General features: G+C 30.2%; 1 protein-coding gene and 1 non-coding gene across 2 annotated transcripts in view; one reads left to right on the top strand and one right to left on the bottom strand.

The window, feature by feature from the left end:
* LOC119601721 (neogenin) overlaps nucleotides 1-17221 on the bottom strand; it is a 190866-nt gene extending 173645 nt beyond the window's left edge. Inside the window, 1 exon segment of the mRNA XM_037952858.1 lies at nucleotides 15947-17221. Within this exon segment, the coding sequence (XP_037808786.1) occupies nucleotides 15947-16145 (199 nt within the window). The 5' untranslated portion in view covers nucleotides 16146-17221.
* A 2552-nt stretch (nucleotides 17222-19773) lies between these two features.
* On the top strand, nucleotides 19774-19845 carry Trnad-guc. The gene has a single exon. It is a non-coding gene; the product is annotated as a tRNA-Asp (tRNA).
* The last annotated feature ends 84 nt before the right edge of the window (nucleotides 19846-19929 follow it).

The following is a 19929-nucleotide window of genomic DNA, read 5'->3' as shown; positions in this document are numbered from 1 at the left end:
TAGACTATAGACTAGACTATAGACTACACTATAGACTACACTATAGACTACACTATAGACTAGACTATAGACTAGACTATAGACTAGACTAGACTAGACTATAGACTAGACTATAGACTAGACTATAGACTAGACTATAGACTAGACTATAGACTATAGATAGACTATAGACTAGACTATAGACTAGACTATAGACTAGACTATAGACTAGACTATGACTAGACTATAGACTAGACTATAGACTAGACTATAGACTAGACTATAGACTAGACTATAGACTAGACTATAGACTAGACTATAGACTAGACTATAGACTAGACTATAGATCTAGACTATAGACTAGACTATAGACTAGGACTATAGACTAGGACTATAGACTAGACTAATAGACTAGACTATAGACTAGACTATAGACTAGACTATAGACTAGACTATAGACTAGACTATAGACTAGACTCTAGACTAGACTATAGACTGACTATAGACTAGACTAATAAGCTAGACTATTAGACTAGACTATAGACTAGACTATAGACTAGACTATAGACTAGACTAAGACTAGGACTATAGACTAGACTATAGACTAGACTATAGACTAGACTATAGACTAGACTATAGACTAGACTATAGACTAGACTATAGACTAGGACTATAGACGACTATAGACTAGACTATAGACTAGACTATAGACTAGACTATAGACTAGACTATAGACTAGACTATAGACTAGACTATAGACTAGACTATAGACTAGACTATAGACTAGACTATAGACTAGACTATAGACTAGACTATAGACTAGACTATAGACTAGACTATAGACTAGACTATAGACTAGACTATAGACTAGACTAGACTAGACTAGACTAGACTAGACTAGACTAGACTAGACTAGACTAGACTAGACTATAGACTAGACTATAGACTAGACTATAGACTAGACTATAGACTAGACTAGACTAGACTAGACTAGACTAGACTATAGACTAGACTATAGACTAGACTAGACTATAGACTAGACTATAGACTAGACTATAGACTAGACTATAGACTAGACTAGACTAGACTAGACTATAGACTAGACTAGACTATAGACTAGACTATAGACTAGACTAGACTAGACTATAGACTAGACTAGACTATAGACTAGACTATAGACTAGACTATAGACTAGACTATAGACTAGACTATAGACTAGACTAGACTAGACTATAGACTAGACTATAGACTAGACTATAGACTAGACTATAGACTAGACTATAGACTAGACTATAGACTAGACTATAGACTAGACTATAGACTAGACTATAGACTAGACTATAGACTAGATAGACTAGACTATAGACTAGACTATAGACTAGACTATAGACTAGACTATAGACTAGACTATAGACTAGACTATAGACTAGACTATAGACTAGACTATAGACTAGACTATAGACTAGACTATAGACTAGACTATAGACTAGACTATAGACTAGACTATAGACTAGACTATAGACTAGACTATAGACTAGACTATAGACTAGACTATAGACTAGACTATAGACTAGACTATAGACTAGACTATAGACTAGACTATAGACTAGACTATAGACTAGACTATAGACTAGACCAGGGGTCGGCAAACTATGGCTGTACATGAACGAAACAAAAACATATACTTTTTGAGTGAGAAAGAAAGAAAACAACACAATTAGCTTTTCGCGCATTTCCTTGCTTTTACAATCGTACATTTGAGAATAAATCCTCATTAAACCATTTGGAATTGGATCTCTAGAAATGCAAAGTTTAAAAGCAAGTTGGAAGAGTTAGGTAAAAAGCCAACTAATAAATGAAAATTTAGAGTCATTTTTGAAACTTAAAACAACAAGTTATGATCCAATCTTTCTAAAGCCATACAAACCTATCACTCCCATTGAATTTGTTCCATGTACAAGTTAATATTGTAAGAAAATTTTTAATTCTTTAAAGTGTTAATTGAAAAGTTCCTAAAAACAAACAAACAAACTCCTACGGAGTGCAATTAAATAAAATGTAGAACATGATCATACATTCCGAAATTTTCGTGTTTTTCGAATTAAAATATATTTTTTGGAAATTTAAAATATAGTAACTAATTTATGTGGAGAGTTTGGATACAGTTAAATACTAAAAACTTGGTCTATATGAAAACTTTAATCTTTTTTTAAAGAATTTTATATTTTTTGAACGCTTTCTATAAAAAGGTGCCAAAAAATTAAAAATTTTTAAATATTGCACTTTTAATGACAGTGATCTATGAAAGATTGATATATTTTTTGCATAAAAGTTTTGGCTATAAATAAATAATTGACCAGAAAGCGTATTATGGACCCATCCTTACAAAATTTGGTAATGAGATTTTGGATCCCGTGAAACTTGTTTGTGTTGATTTTCATCACTACCCAGCAAAAAGAGACGTGCAAAAAAAGTAGTAAATGCATGGGTTGAACTGATAATGAACTGGTTCATATTTAGGGGAAACATGCATGATTTTAACATTAGCGTGTCATTGGCATGCATGGGTTCGTATTTGCAAAAATAGTTCGTCATTTAAATGAGTTCTTATAACCAATGAATATTCGATGATTCTCAAGCGAATTTTCATTGGTGCACTATATTTATTTAAAAATGCATTAATGGTATTTCGATTTAATTATCAATATTTAAATAATTTTTTTGAGTGATATTGATAAAAATAGAATAAGATAAAACATAACTAACTGATTTTGATTGGATTTAAATTAATGCAGAGGAAAAATACCCATTGTGTTTTAAAATCTGTTTAGCAGTCTTGGTTTTTTCCTTCTCTTATTAATGGACTTAATATTACTAATTTTAATGGTCTTAATATTACTAATTTTAACAAAAATCTAATAAAAAATTAATGTCATTTTTAATCTTTACTGTATGAAATTCACGTTTTCGTTAAATCTCCTAAGAGAATACCAAATTACAGTAAAATATTACAATTCCTATAGTGGAGTTACATGAGTGAATTTGGGTGCATTTTTCATGCCTTCACTGATGACAAATTTATTAGAATTTAGGCATGTATTTAAAACGCATTAAATAGAATACTTACTAAAGAAATCATGAATATCCCTTCTTCTTTAACGACATCAACATTTTTTTGCTGGTTATAATTGTATTTTAGACTGTTGTACGTATTTTTGTTCTTATAATCTTGTTTATGACGAATTTCACCACTATGCTAGTATTGCCTGTTTTGAGCGTTAAAGCGTGGGGATCTAATATGGAGGATATCAATTATGAGCCGATCATCACCAAATTTGGTTAAGTTATTTTTGTTCCTGTTTGTGTTGAATTTCGTCATAATACTGCTATTATTAAGCCAGTTCTGGTTGTTAAATTAAAATTTGGAAGATAGATTTTTGTTATTATACAACTTGTTCTCATACAACTTGTTTATCTCGAATTTCGTCGCTATACTGCTACTGTTAACCGTCTTATCTATATCCGAGAAAAATTACGTACATCAATACCCAACATACCCGGGTATGTCAGACAATTTATATGACTATTTCATCTTTTTATACATTTCTAGTGTATAATTCAGATAATTGTTAAAACTAATTTAATAAAACGTCTGTATATATAAATTAAATAGTTTTTGATTATAAACCATTAAATTTTAGCAATTCTTTTTAGAGTTTTCTTATGGCTTTCCTATTAACAAAAATATCGTATGCAAAAAACATAAAGAAAAACGCCTTCATAACGTATAATGTGCATTATGCAGAATTTGAATTTGTAAAATTTTGACTTCAAGAAGCTATTACTCAGTGACCGGGAAAGATAATTGAACAAAACTTTTTGTATATTATTTATTAAGGTGTATATAATCGACTAGCTTTAAAGAAATTGTTTTTGCTTTCGTAATTAGGGAACTTTTTTGCAAAAAAAAAAAGATTGCTAAGTCATGGTCAAAAATTAAAATTTTAAAATTTAAACTTAAATATTTTTGTTTATATGAGAATAAAATTATTATAATCAGTATAATTTTACTTTACTAAGTCATATACAATAAAAAAAATTATTTCATCAAAATCGGCGCATATTTGTTAATGTTACAAGGACCACAAATATTTCACATTCAAAATTATGAATAAAGACACATGACTCTGTATTTGAAACTAAATTTGTTGTTTAGTTCAATTTTTTTTCATAAGATACAAGAATATATATAATTCTAAAAATTAAACATAACATTTATAAAGAAACTTAATTTTTTTCCGATAACTGACATATAATTTTTATACATACCGGGATATGTTGAGTATTGATACACGAGGTAAAAATAGAAAATCGGTCATAAATCGGTTTAAAATATATATATTTAGCTAATGGAAAATGTATAGAAAACTTTACTCTGAAAGCATAGTCCAAATTACAAGCCGATACGATATATAGACCTCGAGATATATCACTTCAAAAATGAAAAACATACACGGGTATGTGGGTATTGACATAACGGTTAAGTCAATTATTATCGTTAGAGTAATTTTTTTAAAGGGGCCTTATATTGGGGTTGGTCAATTATGGTTCGATGTCCGCAATACATCACAAAAAAAACTTGTGGAAAATTTTATCTCGATTGCTGCCTAATTAATATACATAACTATGACACTTTATACTGTATTATGGCAAATGCCTTTTAAATGATATCACTGTCGCCCCACTCTAATAAACTTTTATATCTTTATATAACAAGTGTTAAAAACGCATTCGAGTGACCCACAAAAATTCATTTGTAATGTTTTAATAAACAAACATTTTGTGGCTCTTTTAAAACCCATGTTTTGTAAACTTTAAGTTTTGGCTCTTCCGACTCAAAAGTTTGCCGACCCCTGGACTAGACTATAGACTAGACTATAGACTAGACTATAGACTAGACTATAGACTAGACTATAGACTAGACTATAGACTAGACTATAGACTAGACTATAGACTAGACTATAGACTAGACTATAGACTAGACTATAGACTAGACTATAGACTAGACTATAGACTAGACTATAGACTAGACTACTATAGACTAGACTAGACTAGACTATAGACTAGACTATAGACTAGACTATAGACTAGACTATAGACTAGACTATAGACTAGACTATAGACTAGACTATAGACTAGACTATAGACTAGACTATAGACTAGACTATAGACTAGACTATAGACTAGACTATAGACTAGACTATAGACTAGACTATAGACTAGACTATAGACTAGACTATAGACTAGACTATAGACTAGACTATAGACTAGACTATAGACTAGACTATAGACTAGACTATAGACTAGACTATAGACTAGACTATAGACTAGACTATAGACTAGACTATAGACTAGACTATAGACTAGACTATAGACTAGACTATAGACTAGACTATAGACTAGACTATAGACTAGACTATAGACTAGACTATAGACTAGACTATAGACTAGACTATAGACTAGACTATAGACTAGACTATAGACTAGACTATAGACTAGACTATAGACTAGACTATAGACTAGACTATAGACTAGACTATAGACTAGACTATAGACTAGACTATAGACTAGACTATAGACTAGACTATAGACTAGACTATAGACTAGACTATAGACTAGACTATAGACTAGACTATAGACTAGACTATAGACTAGACTATAGACTAGACTATAGACTAGACTATAGACTAGACTATAGACTAGACTATAGACTAGACTATAGACTAGACTATAGACTAGACTATAGACTAGACTATAGACTAGACTATAGACTAGACTATAGACTAGACTATAGACTAGACTATAGACTAGACTATAGACTAGACTATAGACTAGACTATAGACTAGAGTATAGACTAGACTATAGACTAGACTATAGACTAGACTATAGACTAGACTATAGACTAGACTATAGATAGTCTATAGTCTATAGTCTAGACTATAGACTAGACTATAGACTAGACTATAGACTAGACTATAGACTAGACTATAGACTAGACTATAGTCTTCTCTATCACACATCAGCTATGACAACTGAGCACATTTACCGGTTTATTTTGTTTTCACTCTAAAACCTGTGAATCTTTCATCATTTAATGGAAGTAAGTTCAGTCTTTTCGATACTTGTGCCACTACTCTGTGACACATTTAACACAATTATAAATTTATACACGAACGCTTTTAGAGTTTAGCACCCCCAAATAGTTGGAATATGGTTCTCTCGGGGAAAAAAATCCTAACAAAAAAATTGTCATACGAATTGTCAAAATAAGTTGTATCCGTAAAGGAATTCTAAGTTGTTTTTTTCTTCATTCGTCCTTATTTAAAGTTACGTGATAAAATGTTGCAAGTAGTGACATGTAACATTTCATTTTATTTTTATTTTATTCATACTTTTATTGGGTCTAGTAGTTGTATGGTAATGGGTGCGTTTTGTTTTTTTGGGTTAAAGCTCATAACTTGAGCAATTTTGCCGTAATGGTGTAACCATTCCAAGGTATCATCATCATCATGATGTTTGGTTTTCTTTTCCCCTTATTTGTTAACTCAGGGGATGATTTAAATAATCACTAGCAAAGTTCTTTGGTGGTTGATTTTTTGTACTAAGTTTTTGTCGACTGGCTTATTTCACAGTTTTTGAATTGGGTCACATATTTCTAAAGTAATTGTTTCAACTAAATTTAATCAAATGGAAACATTTATCTTAATATAATTGACACACTCACTCACTCACTCACATATTTGTTTATTCCAAGACCTTTTTCTTTAGTTTTTCTTTAAGGGCTTTTGTGGGGTAAACATAGTAGAAATAGTTGGTTTTTATTTTTTTTTTTTAACTTTTTAAATTTAGTTATTTATAATTTGATATTAATGTTTTAATTTCTTGCCATTTTACTACGCCCACACCACTTTTGCTTATGAAATGAAAAATTTGAAAATAAATCCACGTTACCTACAACTCTCGTGTATTTAGTTTCATTTTGTAAAACTAAAACTTAATCTGTTGCATATGACAAGCAGAACTAAATGCAACAAAACTTGATGATAAAGTGGTTGAAGAAAAAAACAAAAAAAAAAAAACTGAAATTACAAATCTGCGGTTCTTTTCAACAAACTCATCTCAAAAGTTTTAAAAATGAAAAGTAAGATGAATGAACAAAAAAATAAATAAAAAAACAAAACTAATCATCATATAGAAATAAATAAGAGGCGAAGAAATTACTTCGAAAATGTTTTTCATAATTAAAACAGACTTTTTAAACAAAACTACGGTTATGTCAGAATTAAACTAGACTATATACTAGACTAAGACTAGTTTATAGTCTGTCTATAGTCTAGTCTATAGTCTAGTCTATAGTCAGTCTATAGTCTAGTCCTAAGTCTAGATCTAAGTCTAGTCTATAGTCTAGTCTAAGTTAGTCTATAGTATAGTCTATAGGTATAGTCTATAGTCTAGCCATAGTCTAGTCTATAGTCTAGTCTATAGTCTAGTCTAAGTCTAGTCTATAGTCTAGTCTATAGCTAGTCTATAGTCTAGTCTATAGTCTAGTCTATAGTCTAGTCTATGTCTAGTCTATAGTCTATTCTATAGTTCAGTCTATAGTCTAGTCTATAGTCTAGTCTATAGTTAGTCTATAGTCTAGTCATCGTCTGTCTATAGTCTAGTCTATAGTCTAGTCTATAGTCTAGTCTATAGTCTAGTCTATAGTCTAGTCTATAGTCTAGTCTATAGTCTAGTCTATAGTCTAGTCTATAGTCTAGTCTATAGTCTAGTCTATAGTCTAGTCTATAGTCTAGTCTATAGTCTAGTCTATAGTCTAGTCTATAGTCTAGTCTATATTCTAGTCTATAGTCTAGTCTATAGTCTAGTCTATAGTCTAGTCTATAGTCTAGTCTATAGTCTAGTCTATAGTCTAGTCTATAGTCTAGTCTATAGTCTAGTCTATAGTCTAGTCTATAGTCTAGTCTATAGTCTAGTCTATAGTCTAGTCTATAGTCTAGTCTATAGTCTAGTCTATAGTCTAGTCTATAGTCTAGTCTATAGTCTAGTCTATAGTCTAGTCTAGTCTAGTCTATAGTCTAGTCTTAGTCTAGTCTATAGTCTAGTCTATAGTCTAGTCTATAGTCTAGTCTATAGTCTAGTCTATAGTCTAGTCTATAGTCTATATTCTAGCATTTATTGAAGTCGTGCCTCTGAAATAGGCTCCAGACTTCAGGAATAAAGCTGTTTATGTTAATAATTCATTTCAAAAAATTCCCTAACAAATCCAATAAAGTCCAAATGAATGATTTTAATAACTAAATTATCCTTACTACACCCCCTTAACCATTTCGTGCTTAACATATAATTTTCTCAACAACACTACAAAATATGTAAAATGAACAAACTTTGTTTTTTTTTTCTTAATTTTAAAAATAATACTAGAGTATTATAAAAATGTCCTCAATTTGTTTTCAACTAATTATATATATTTTCATATTCACCTAAATACTTATTAAGACCGTAAAAATGGGACAACGCACTAGGAGTTTTTTAAATAAAAGTATCATGTTTAAACGCAACATACTCCTTTTTTTTTGTAATTTTTTTAATTTACACTTTTAATTACAAACAAGCACGTGCGGCTTTAAATGAAAAATTTATAAAATAAAGAAGAAGAAGAAACAAAAATTAAATTATTTATGTATCAAGGGGATACTTAAAAATGTACATCATTATTTTTATTAAGATATTATAACAATTGTAGATGTTAATATTTGTCTTTTACTCTCTCTCTCCTTCTATCTCCTTGTAAAACGATGGGAGTCCTTTTTGAAGCTTTCAAAGGAATTTATTCTTTTAACAATGACTCTTCATTTGTGGAATTATGCATAATAAACAAGTTTTATTTAATTCAAATTCTAACCAAAGACAAAGTATGTTATCTATTTAACCTATTTATTAAAAAATTTATTCATTTCCACCCCCTTTCGAAAGGGAAGAAATAATAATAAATCCAAATAATTGCAGTTATAAATTAAAACGCAGTTTTTCTTTTACCAGTTTTTGTTTTGTTTGGTAAATGTTCTCACCTCTCAGGAAGATAAAGAAGCAAAAAAAATATCCCGAAATTAGAATTTGTGTCTCATATTGTTTTTGTTAGATAACAAATACAAACAAATAACAGCTACACATACAGTTACATATATTCACACTACGCAACCCAGCAAACACTTTTTATCGCGGAAGTCAGTAAGAATTATTTTCAGTTCTACTTCAGTTTTAGTTCAGTTCTAGTTCAGTTCTAGTTCAGTTCTAGTTCAGTTCTAGTTCAGTTCTAGTTCAGTTCTAGTTCAGTTCTAGTTCGGTTCTAGTTTAGTTCTAGTTCAGTTCCAGTTCAGTTCCAGTTCAGTTCTAGTTCAGTTCTAGTTCAGTTCTAGTTCAGTTCTAGTTCAGTTCTAGTTCAGTTCTAGTTCAGTTCTAGTTCAGTTCTAGTTCAGTTCTAGTTCAGTTCTAGTTCAGTTCTAGTTCAGTTCTAGTTCAGTTCTAGTTCAGTTCTAGTTCAGTTCTAGTTCAGTTCTAGTTCAGTTCTAGTTCAGTTCTAGTTCAGTTCTAGTTCAGTTCTAGTTCAGTTCTAGTTAGTCAGTTCTAGTTCAGTTCTAGTTCAGTTCTAGTTCAGTTCTAGTTCAGTTCTAGTTCAGTTCTAGTTCAGTTCTAGTTCAGTTCTAGTTCAGTTCTAGTTCAGTTCTAGTTCAGTTCTAGTTCAGTTCTAGTTCAGTTCTAGTTCAGTTCTAGTTCAGTTCTAGTTCAGTTCTAGTTCAGTTCTAGTTCAGTTCTAGTTCAGTTCTAGTTCAGTTCTAGTTCAGTTCTAGTTCAGTTCTAGTTCAGTTCTAGTTCAGTTCTAGTTCAGTTCTAGTTCAGTTCTAGTTCAGTTCTAGTTCAGTTCTAGTTCAGTTCTAGTTCAGTTCTAGTTCAGTTCTAGTTCAGTTCTAGTTCAGTTCTAGTTCAGTTCTAGTTCAGTTCTAGTTCAGTTCTAGTTCAGTTCTAGTTCAGTTCTAGTTCAGTTCTAGTTCAGTTCTAGTTCAGTTCTAGTTCAGTTCTAGTTCAGTTCTAGTTCTAGTTCAGTTCTAGTTCAGTTCTAGTTCAGTTCTAGTTCAGTTCTAGTTCAGTTCTAGTTCAGTTCTAGTTCAGTTCTAGTTCAGTTCTAGTTCAGTTTCTAGTTCAGTTTCTAGTTCAGTTCTAGTTCAGTTCTAGTTCAGTTCTAGTTCAGTTCTAGTTCAGTTCTAGTTCAGTTCTAGTTCAGTTCTAGTTCAGTTCTAGTTCAGTTCTAGTTCAGTTCTAGTTCAGTTCTAGTTCAGTTCTAGTTCAGTTCTAGTTCAGTTCTAGTTCAGTTCAGTTCAGTTCTAGTCAGTCTCTAGTTCAGTTCTAGTTCAGTCTAGTTCAGTTCTAGTCAGTTCTAGTTCAGTTCTAGTTCAGTTCTAGTTCAGTTCTAGTTATTCTAGTTCAGTTCTAGTTCAGTTCTAGTTTCAGTTCTAGTTCAGTTCTAGTTTCAGTTCTAGTTCAGTTCTAGTTCAGTTCTAGTTCAGTTCTAGTTCAGTTCTAGTCTAGTTCAGTTCTAGTTCAGTTCTAGTTCAGTTCTAGTTCAGTTCTAGTTCAGTTCTAGTTCAGTTCTAGTTCAGTTCTAGTTCAGTTCTAGTTCAGTTCTAGTTCAGTTCTAGTTCAGTTCTAGTTCAGTTCTAGTTCAGTTCTAGTTCAGTTCTAGTTCAGTTCTAGTTCAGTTCTAGTTCAGTTCTAGTTCAGTTCTAGTTCAGTTCTAGTTCAGTTCTAGTTCAGTTCTAGTTCAGTTCTAGTTCAGTTCTAGTTCAGTTCTAGTTCAGTTCTAGTTCAGTTCTAGTTCAGTTCTAGTTCAGTTCTAGTTCAGTTCTAGTTCAGTTCTAGTTCAGTTCTAGTTCAGTTCTAGTTCAGTTCTAGTTCAGTTCTAGTTCAGTTCTAGTTCAGTTCTAGTTCAGTTCTAGTTCAGTTCTAGTTCAGTTCTAGTTCAGTTCTAGTTCAGTTCTAGTTCAGTTCTAGTTCAGTTCTAGTTCAGTTCTAGTTCAGTTCTAGTTCAGTTCTAGTTCAGTTCTAGTTCAGTTCAAGTTCAGTTCTAGTTCAGTTCTAGTTCAGTTCTAGTTCAGTTGTAGTTCTAGTTCTAGTTCAGTTCTAGTTCAGTTTCAATGTTTGAAGGGTTCTCTATCTCTCAAAAAAAATAAGTAGAAAAAGATTCCGAATCGTGAAAAGCAGGAGGTCAGGGAGAAAATAACAAAAACAACAACATTTGTGAAAGTACGGAATATGTGTAAATATTTTGTTTATGTCAAAATCTTTCTTCATTAAGGGTTGTTGCTATTTTCTATGAAATCTAATATTTTATTAAGGAATTTGTAAATATGAAAGACAAGCTGAGCAAGAGGGAGAGGGAGTATTAACGGAACATTACAAAAAAATGTTGGTTGCATGTGTTTGTTTTTCTTTTCACAATCATTATTGTTGTTATTGTTTTTAGTAGTAAAATAATTTTTGTGTAATTTTTTTAGGTTTACTTCTGATAAGAAAATGATAAATAAAATTTTGTGTGATTTTTTGATACCCTATAAACTAACATCACAAGCGAAATAGGTTGGTATAGTTTTAATCAATTTTATCAGTTGACTTTGATGGAAATTTGTTGAAAGTATGTGAAAAAAGTATTTGATATATTTGACAAACCTTTATTAGTTATTAATTTTTACGAATTTATGATTTATTTGCATTTGATAAATGTGATAAATATTTCGCAATCAATTATTATAATAAATCAAAAATTAAAATATTTGATTAACATATTTTTTCTTATTAAAACAAAAATCACTCAAATTGATCACTATACTCATGGCTAGCCAAGTCTATAGTATATTCTTTATTAAGAGTTACCTACTCACTTCAGTATTACTTCAATTCTATTCATATCAAGATCAGTTTTAGTTTAGTTCTGGTACAATTTCAGTTCAGTTGTAGTTCAGTTCTAATTCAGTTCTAGTACAGTTCTAGTTCAGTTCTAATTCAGTTCTAGTTCAGTTCTAGTTCAGTTCTAGTTCAGTTCTAGTTCAGTTCTAGTTCAGTTCTAGTTCAGTTCTAGTTCAGTTCTAGTTCAGTTCTAGTTCAGTTCTAGTTCAGTTCTAGTTCAGTTCTAGTTCAGTTCTAGTTCAGTTCTAGTTCAGTTCTAGTTCAGTTCTAGTTCAGTTCTAGTTCAGTTCTAGTTCAGTTCTAGTTCAGTTCTAGTTCAGTTCTAGTTCAGTTCTAGTTCAGTTCTAGTTCAGTTCTAGTTCAGTTCTAGTTCAGTTCTAGTTCAGTTCTAGTTCAGTTCTAGTTCAGTTCTAGTTCAGTTCTAGTTCAGTTCTAGTTCAGTTCTAGTTCAGTTCTAGTTCAGTTCTAGTTCAGTTCTAGTTCAGTTCTAGTTCAGTTCTAGTTCAGTTCTAGTTCAGTTCTAGTTCAGTTCTAGTTCAGTTCTAGTTCAGTTCTAGTTCAGTTCTAGTTCAGTTCTAGTTCAGTTCTAGTTCAGTTCTAGTTCAGTTCTAGTTCAGTTCTAGTTCAGTTCTAGTTCAGTTCTAGTTAGTTCTAGTTCAGTTCTAGTTCAGTTCTAGTTCAGTTCTAGTTCAGTTCTAGTTCAATTCTAGTTAACTGAAGAAAATTTATAACTGATAACAATTTTCTTTAAAAAAATAAACACTCTTGAAAATTTTCTATGATATTTTTGTAAAAAATTGTTTAGTAATTCTTTATAAGGACTGCAAAAAGAGGCTAGTTTCCTCTTTACTTAGAAAAAATATTTAGACTACGTGCAAACCGGCACATGATTCCCATTCAATAGTTTTATGTAATTGAAATATTAGAACTTATCTAAGTTATTAGAAATTTAATAGTAAACTACCAATATAACACAATTTTTTATTGAAATACTACTATTGTTATAAACAAATAATTTGCAATAAAATCGTTTAATACTTAGACAATTTGGGACTTTTATTATAAAATAAAATGAACATTAGAGTTTTTTTAAATTAAAAAAGGCTTGGTTGATTTCGTTTCTTTCGATTAGAAAAAAGTTATTTTTCAAATTTAAAATGTCACGTTTTTTTAACAATTACTAATTTGTCAATAAATTGGTTAATAAAAAATAATTGTTAATTGCTTTTCAGAATTGGAAACAAATACAAGTCAGAGCAAAAAAAGGTTAAAAGTTTAAGGGGGTGTTTTAGTTTGTAACAAATGATTTCAAAATAAAATTAAACCTATTTAAAGTTTAAATAATAAATCGAGAGCAATTTATTTCTTCTGTAGTTTCAATATGTATAGACGTATAACAAACTGTTATCTAATCTTAAAACTACCACGTTTCAATAGTAAACATTATTTTTGTCTGATAAGACAAGGACGTTTTCATTTCGTACGCAATCAAATAAATTAAAAATGTTTTTTTTTTTTAATTTTTTACTATGAAAACATTAATGTATCATTAAGTATTCTGAAAACATTTTGCAGTCATAAAATAGAATATTACATTTTTACCTGTTAGTAATACCGAAATTTTGTTAATCTTTTTAACTACTTTTAATGACTTGTTTTACATTTAACACACAATTTTTACGATAAAGTGCCAAATGTCTTCTAAGAATTATTTTTGTTTAGAATATAAAACAGGTAGCCAGAGAATGACATAAATTAAGAATATGTTTCCTTTTTAAATGGTTTGAACAGTAATTGATTAAAGCCATATCGACAATACATAGTTCTTACAGAAAATTTTGTGTAAGAAGGATAAGGTTCTACCTGTTACAGATGTTTGTAGTCTGGAAAACAGGTGGTTTTTGTAATAGAAAACTAAAGTATTTGATCATTGATATTAGATTTTTATCAGAGATTATATTTATGTATTCTATATAAATATAGAAGAAATCGAAATATTTTTAATGAAAACTTACTAAATACAAATACAACTAAAGGAAATTTATCACAGATGAAATTTGTCTATAGAAATTTCTCAGAAATGAAAACTTTATAAAAACATATTTATCACAAATAAATAATTTCTATTAAATTCGTAAAATATTGCTGATGAAATTGTTTATTGATGAACAATGAACTACAAAGGAACTAGAACTGAACTAGAACTGATTTAGATCTGAACTACAGCTGAACAAAAATTGAACTAGAACTGAGCTAGAACTGAACTAGAACTGAACTAGAACTGAACTAGAACTGAACTAGAACTGAACTAGAACTGAACTAGAACTGAAACTGAACTAGAACTGAACTAGAACTGAACTAGAACTGAACTAGAACTGAACTAGAACTGAACTAGAACTGAACTAGAACTGAACTAGAACTGAACTAGAACTGAACTAGAACTGAACTAGAACTGAACTAGAACTGAACTAGAACTGAACTAGAACTGAACTAGAACTGAACTAGAACTGAACTAGAACTGAACTAGAACTGAACTAGAACTGAACTAGAACTGAACTAGAACTGAACTAGAACTGAACTAGAACTGAACTAGAACTGAACTAGAACTGAACTAGAACTGAACTAGAACTGACTAGAACTGAACTAGAACTGAACTAGAACTGAACTAGAACTGAACTAGAACTGAACTAGAACTGAACTAGAACTGAACTAGAACTGAACTAGAACTGAACTAGAACTGAATTAGAACTGAACTAGAACTGAACTAGAACTGAACTAGAACTGAACTAGAACTGAACTAGAACTGAACTAGAACTGAACTAGAACTGAACTAGAACTGAACTAGAACTGAACTAGAACTGAACTAGAACTGAACTAGAACTGAACTAGAACTGAACGAGAACTGAACTAGAACTGAACTAGAACTGAACTAGAACTGAACTAGAACTGAACTAGAACTGAACTAGAACTAATCTAGAACTGAATTGAAATAGAACTGAACTAGAACTGAACTAGAACTGAACTAGAACTGAACTAGAACTGAACTAGAACTGAACTAGAACTGAACTAGAACTGAACTAGAACTGAACTAGAACTGAACTAGAACTGAACTAGAACTGAACTAGAACTGAACTAGAACTGAACTAGAACTGAACTAGAACTGAACTAGAACTGAACTAGAACTGAACTAGAACTGAACTAGAACTGAACTAGAACTGAACTAGAACTGAACTAGAACTGAACTAGAACTGAACTAGAACTGAACTAGAACTGAACTAGAACTGAACTAGAACTGAACTAGAACTGAACTAGAACTGAACTAGAACTGAACTAGAACTGAACTAGAACTGAACTAGAACTGAACTAGAACTGAACTAGAACTGAACTAGAACTGAACTAGAACTGAACTAGAACTGAACTAGAACTGAAACTAGAACTGAACTAGAACTGAACTAGAACTGAACTAGAACTGAACTAGAACTGAACTAGAACTGAACTAGAACTTGAACTAGAACTGAACTAGAACTGAACTAGAACTGAACTAGAACTGAACTAGAACTGAACTAGAACTGAACTAGAACTGAACTAGAACTGAACTAGAACTGAACTAGAACTGAACTAGAACTGACTAGAACTGAACTAGAACTGAACTAGAACTGAACTAGAACTGAACTAGAACTGAACTAGAACTGAACTAGAACTGAACTAGAACTGAACTAGAACTGAACTAGAACTGAACTAGAACTGAACTAGAACTGAACTAGAACTGAACTAGAACTGAACTAGAACTGAACTAGTACTGAACTAGAAATTTATCACTGATGAAAATGTTTATTAAAACTTTATGATTGAGGACAATTTTCTATAGAAACCGGATTGTTTTATAAAAATTTAATCACTGATGTAAATTGAGTTCTAATATGAGAGAAATTCTTATCCACTTACCTTGACTTGCTTGTACAAAATCCACGGTTAACAAACTGATCAATAATAAAAACAAAAAACATTTTCCCAGGAACATGGTGCAAAAAGCCGGCTTCATTGGCGTAAAAATTGTTGATATTGTAGACGTAGTATAGGAATGTCGGGACAGCCGGTGCGAGGTGGTAGACTTAGTAGTAGTTTTATAATCCATAATGAGCATTAAGAAAATTCCATAAAAGAAAACAGCAAAGTGTAAGTGGAAACTATACACAGACTGACAGGCGCGTTTGGAAGAAGTTTAGGATATCATGTTGTTGGTGTTTTCTGCGTAAAATTTTTTTAATAAAATTTTAGTAAATTACACTTGTTTTATTATAAACTAAACATTTAATTTAATAATTTGAAATTTTGTTTATTTTGTTTTGTAAATCACTGAAAAAAAATTTTTTTTTGCTTTATTTGTTGTAATTCTAAGTAATATTTGACAGTTAAACTAACGTTACTTGAAAAGAGAGAGGGTAGTTGCAGCCGTTGTAGTGGAAACAGAGATTTAAGTTTTTGTAAAGGACGTTTGGGGGAAAATGTAATAATAAAATAAACGTGTAAACAGGAAGTGCAAAAAAAAACTCTCTTTTACACACACACCCTCTTTTACTCCCTTTTTCTTTTACACACACACACTAGTAAACACACGATGGCTTGTTATTGTGAATTTTAATAAAAATTCTTAATAATTTATTAAAAATTATGTTTTTTTGCTAAAGATTTGTAAAATTTTCTTTTATCTGTTATTATTGTTGTTGTTATTGCTGGCAATAATAGGACTATTTTTGCTGTTTTCTTAAAACTATCACTTCATTTTTGTTTATTTTATATTTTGCCAATATTTTTCTTTGTCATTCTTTTTATTCATTTTCTTGTCTGCACGCTTTTTTTACAAATATTTTGTTGTTATTGTTTTCCTTTTTCTTTCTTTCTCTATCACACTTTTTTTTAATGGGACCCTTTTAAGATCTCCTGTGTTTCCATAAATTTTTTCACAACTTCACTTTTTGTTTGCCATCAGACTAATATTTTTTTTTCAATTTTCTTTTATTAATCAACTATTTTGTTAAAATTCTGTTTCATTCATTTCTTAACTTTCACTTGTATGTTTTTTGTTTATTATTTTGATTGTAAGAAAACACTACACTTTGTTTTTTTATAGTAATAACAAGTATTCTTAAAATTATGCGACCGTAAATTTATCCGCTTCGTTTTTTATTAACAACCGTACTCCATGTTCTTTGCTTGCAGACTGAAGTTTATCTGTGCGCTGCAGACTGCAGTGACTTGCGCCGTCAGGAAATTAATGGCCGTGGCGGCAGGTACTAAAAATTTTGTCGACGTCCTAACATTGCCTGCCAGACGGCTAAGTTTAGAGCAATTTGTTTACAATTTTACCGTTATGAAAATATAGCTGTAATTTGTAAACGGTTGCTTCGATTTCAATAAAATTTTACATATGTAAAGAGGAAGTTTTATGGAGTTTAGGTTTTGTTATTTTGACCTTTTAAACCACCAGGGGCCGCATCAGAGGTGTTCAAAATAGGGTATGTGAAAAATTTAAAACAATAAAATTTTTTTGTTTTTTAATAAACATATACATATAAAATCTTTTGCTCTAGTACTATAAAAGCCCTTAACGTAGCTAAAGTTTATTAAATTACCGAATATTATCATTTGAAAGTAAAAATTTCAAGTTATAAAGTGGTATAGATAAATCAAGAGGGAAATATTTCGGTAACTTTTAAACGGTTGATGCGATTTGAATGAAATCTCATATGCGTAAAGACGAAGTGTTAAGGAGTTAAAGTTTTGAAGTTACACCTCATAGGTTTACCAGGGTTGTGGCCAGGGGTCCACAATAAAGAACACCTCTGCTATGTTAAATTTTTAAAACGATTCTATATCATCGTTGGTGTTTCGATTTCCGAAAAATTACATAAATCAATCATCTCTTATAATTTAGCAGATTTACATTATTAAATATTCTATTATTAAATCCTATTCCGGTTTTTCGACAACAGCGGATCCAAATACTCGCCGATTTTCTCCATTTTTCTTTTGTTGGACTAACTAAAACGAATTCTTTCTTTTTAACCTATCTAAAAATTATTTATCAGACGTATAAAACATTTATATTTTTTGAATAGCTAACTTTAAACGAAATATTTTCAATAAATAACAAAAAAAATTGAAAAGTTTTCATATTGACAAGACAATGTTCTTCCAAAAAAGTCAAATTTGTATGAAAAATTCAACTTAGGATAAAATTTTTAAATTGTATAGTCCCAAATCGTGGAATTCAGTCACTGTTATAAATATTTTAGGCAAAAAAACTAAAAAATATAGGTTTTTTCAAAACATTTTTTGGGAATTGAGGGATTCGTGATAACAACTTTCAAATTTTTTTTTCAGTTTTACATTTTCAATAGAAAGGTCTATATAACAAAAAAAATTTAATTAACGGATTGTCATAAATAGAAATTTATTTAAATTTTAAACTTTTTTGTATTCGCCAAAAATTTTACATAGAACTTTTTTCGACATTTTTTGAAAAAGTCTTCTACGAATTTCTTAATAGGCAAAGCTTAGTCTATTTTATGTTTATAATGGACCCATATATCTCCTGATATTTTGTAAACTTATTTCTATGAATTAACAACAAACTCTAATAAACCAGTAGAAATGATTTCTTAAACAAAAAGTCGCTTAAGCGAAAATAATAGACATTCAAAATAAAGATGAGAGTTTTCGCCGATTTCTTATAAAATTTCAACTTTTTAGGCCAAGTATTCTCAAATAGTTTGATGTCCAAAAATAGTAACTCGTGACTTTTTATAATTTTGTAATCAATATAGCCAAAAAATATCCAATTTTTATATTAATTCAAAATATTTTAATTTTATTTTCACATTTTTCATACAATAATCTAAATAACTGTAAAATTTTAATAAAAATTATGTATAAATAGAAAGATCTTTCAAATGATATCAAAATTTTCTAACATTATTTTACATGAAATATAAAACAAACTGGCGTATTCTGGGTGCTTGTCCAAAAAATGCAATATCGCAGTAAGAGCCTATTAATATGTCAATTAAAAAATAAGTGCAATTTTTACTGCGAATTTCCGTTTTTTTTTTTTAATCTTTTTGTTAAGAAGATATGTGGTTATGAAATTTACAAATTTTTACCCCTAGTGGATCTACATAAACAAAAATACATTGACTGTTAAAATATTATATTTCAAATGAATCAGTCTGTAACGCTTCTTTTTTATATACATACGCACATATAAAGAGATTGAAAAAGAACTTAAAAAGAACCTTTTTAACCTTTGACTCATCTCTCGCAATACTGTCGCCGGTACAAAAGTTCTGAAAATGAACTGAAGATTCGTTTTTGTTAAGAACACCTTATTTTTCAATACAAATACAATACTGTATACGCCTCCCACGAAGTTATAAATAGGAATAATTTTTGCAATTGTTTTTAATATTTTACCTATCCGAGATAACATTTATTCATAAGGAAATTACCTTTCAATAGAATGCAAAGCTGAATTTCCTTATTTGTGAAGAAAAATCTCTTTTTTTCCTTTAATACTCGTTTTCTGTTACTAAAACTAGATGGCATCTCCATTTTCTGCAGTAATCTATAATAGTCGGCAATACAGTGCTCTATGAAGATAATACAGTTATCAACCATGTTTAAGTTAAGGCAGTGCAGTGTTGAATGTTTATTTAGCAAGTTCTATTTCACCTTTTGGTAATTCAACATTAATTGTCACTGGAACTAATATATCCTCGATAGTATAGTGGTCAGTATCCCCGCCTGTCACGCGGGAGACCGGGGTTCAATTCCCCGTCGGGGAGATCGATGATTTTTTTTAATATTTAAACAAAAGATTTTATTTTTTTATTTCTTTTTTATTTTTAAAAAATTCTTTAAAATAATTA

Source organism: Lucilia sericata, unplaced genomic scaffold, assembly GCF_015586225.1.
Source record: "Lucilia sericata isolate MDLA Ls3-8-SP2 unplaced genomic scaffold, ASM1558622v1 Contig000186F_arrow, whole genome shotgun sequence".
NCBI classification, from domain to species: domain Eukaryota; kingdom Metazoa; phylum Arthropoda; class Insecta; order Diptera; family Calliphoridae; genus Lucilia; species Lucilia sericata.
Note: the sequence above shows the minus strand (reverse complement) of the source record. Positions and strands in the feature narration are given on the sequence as shown.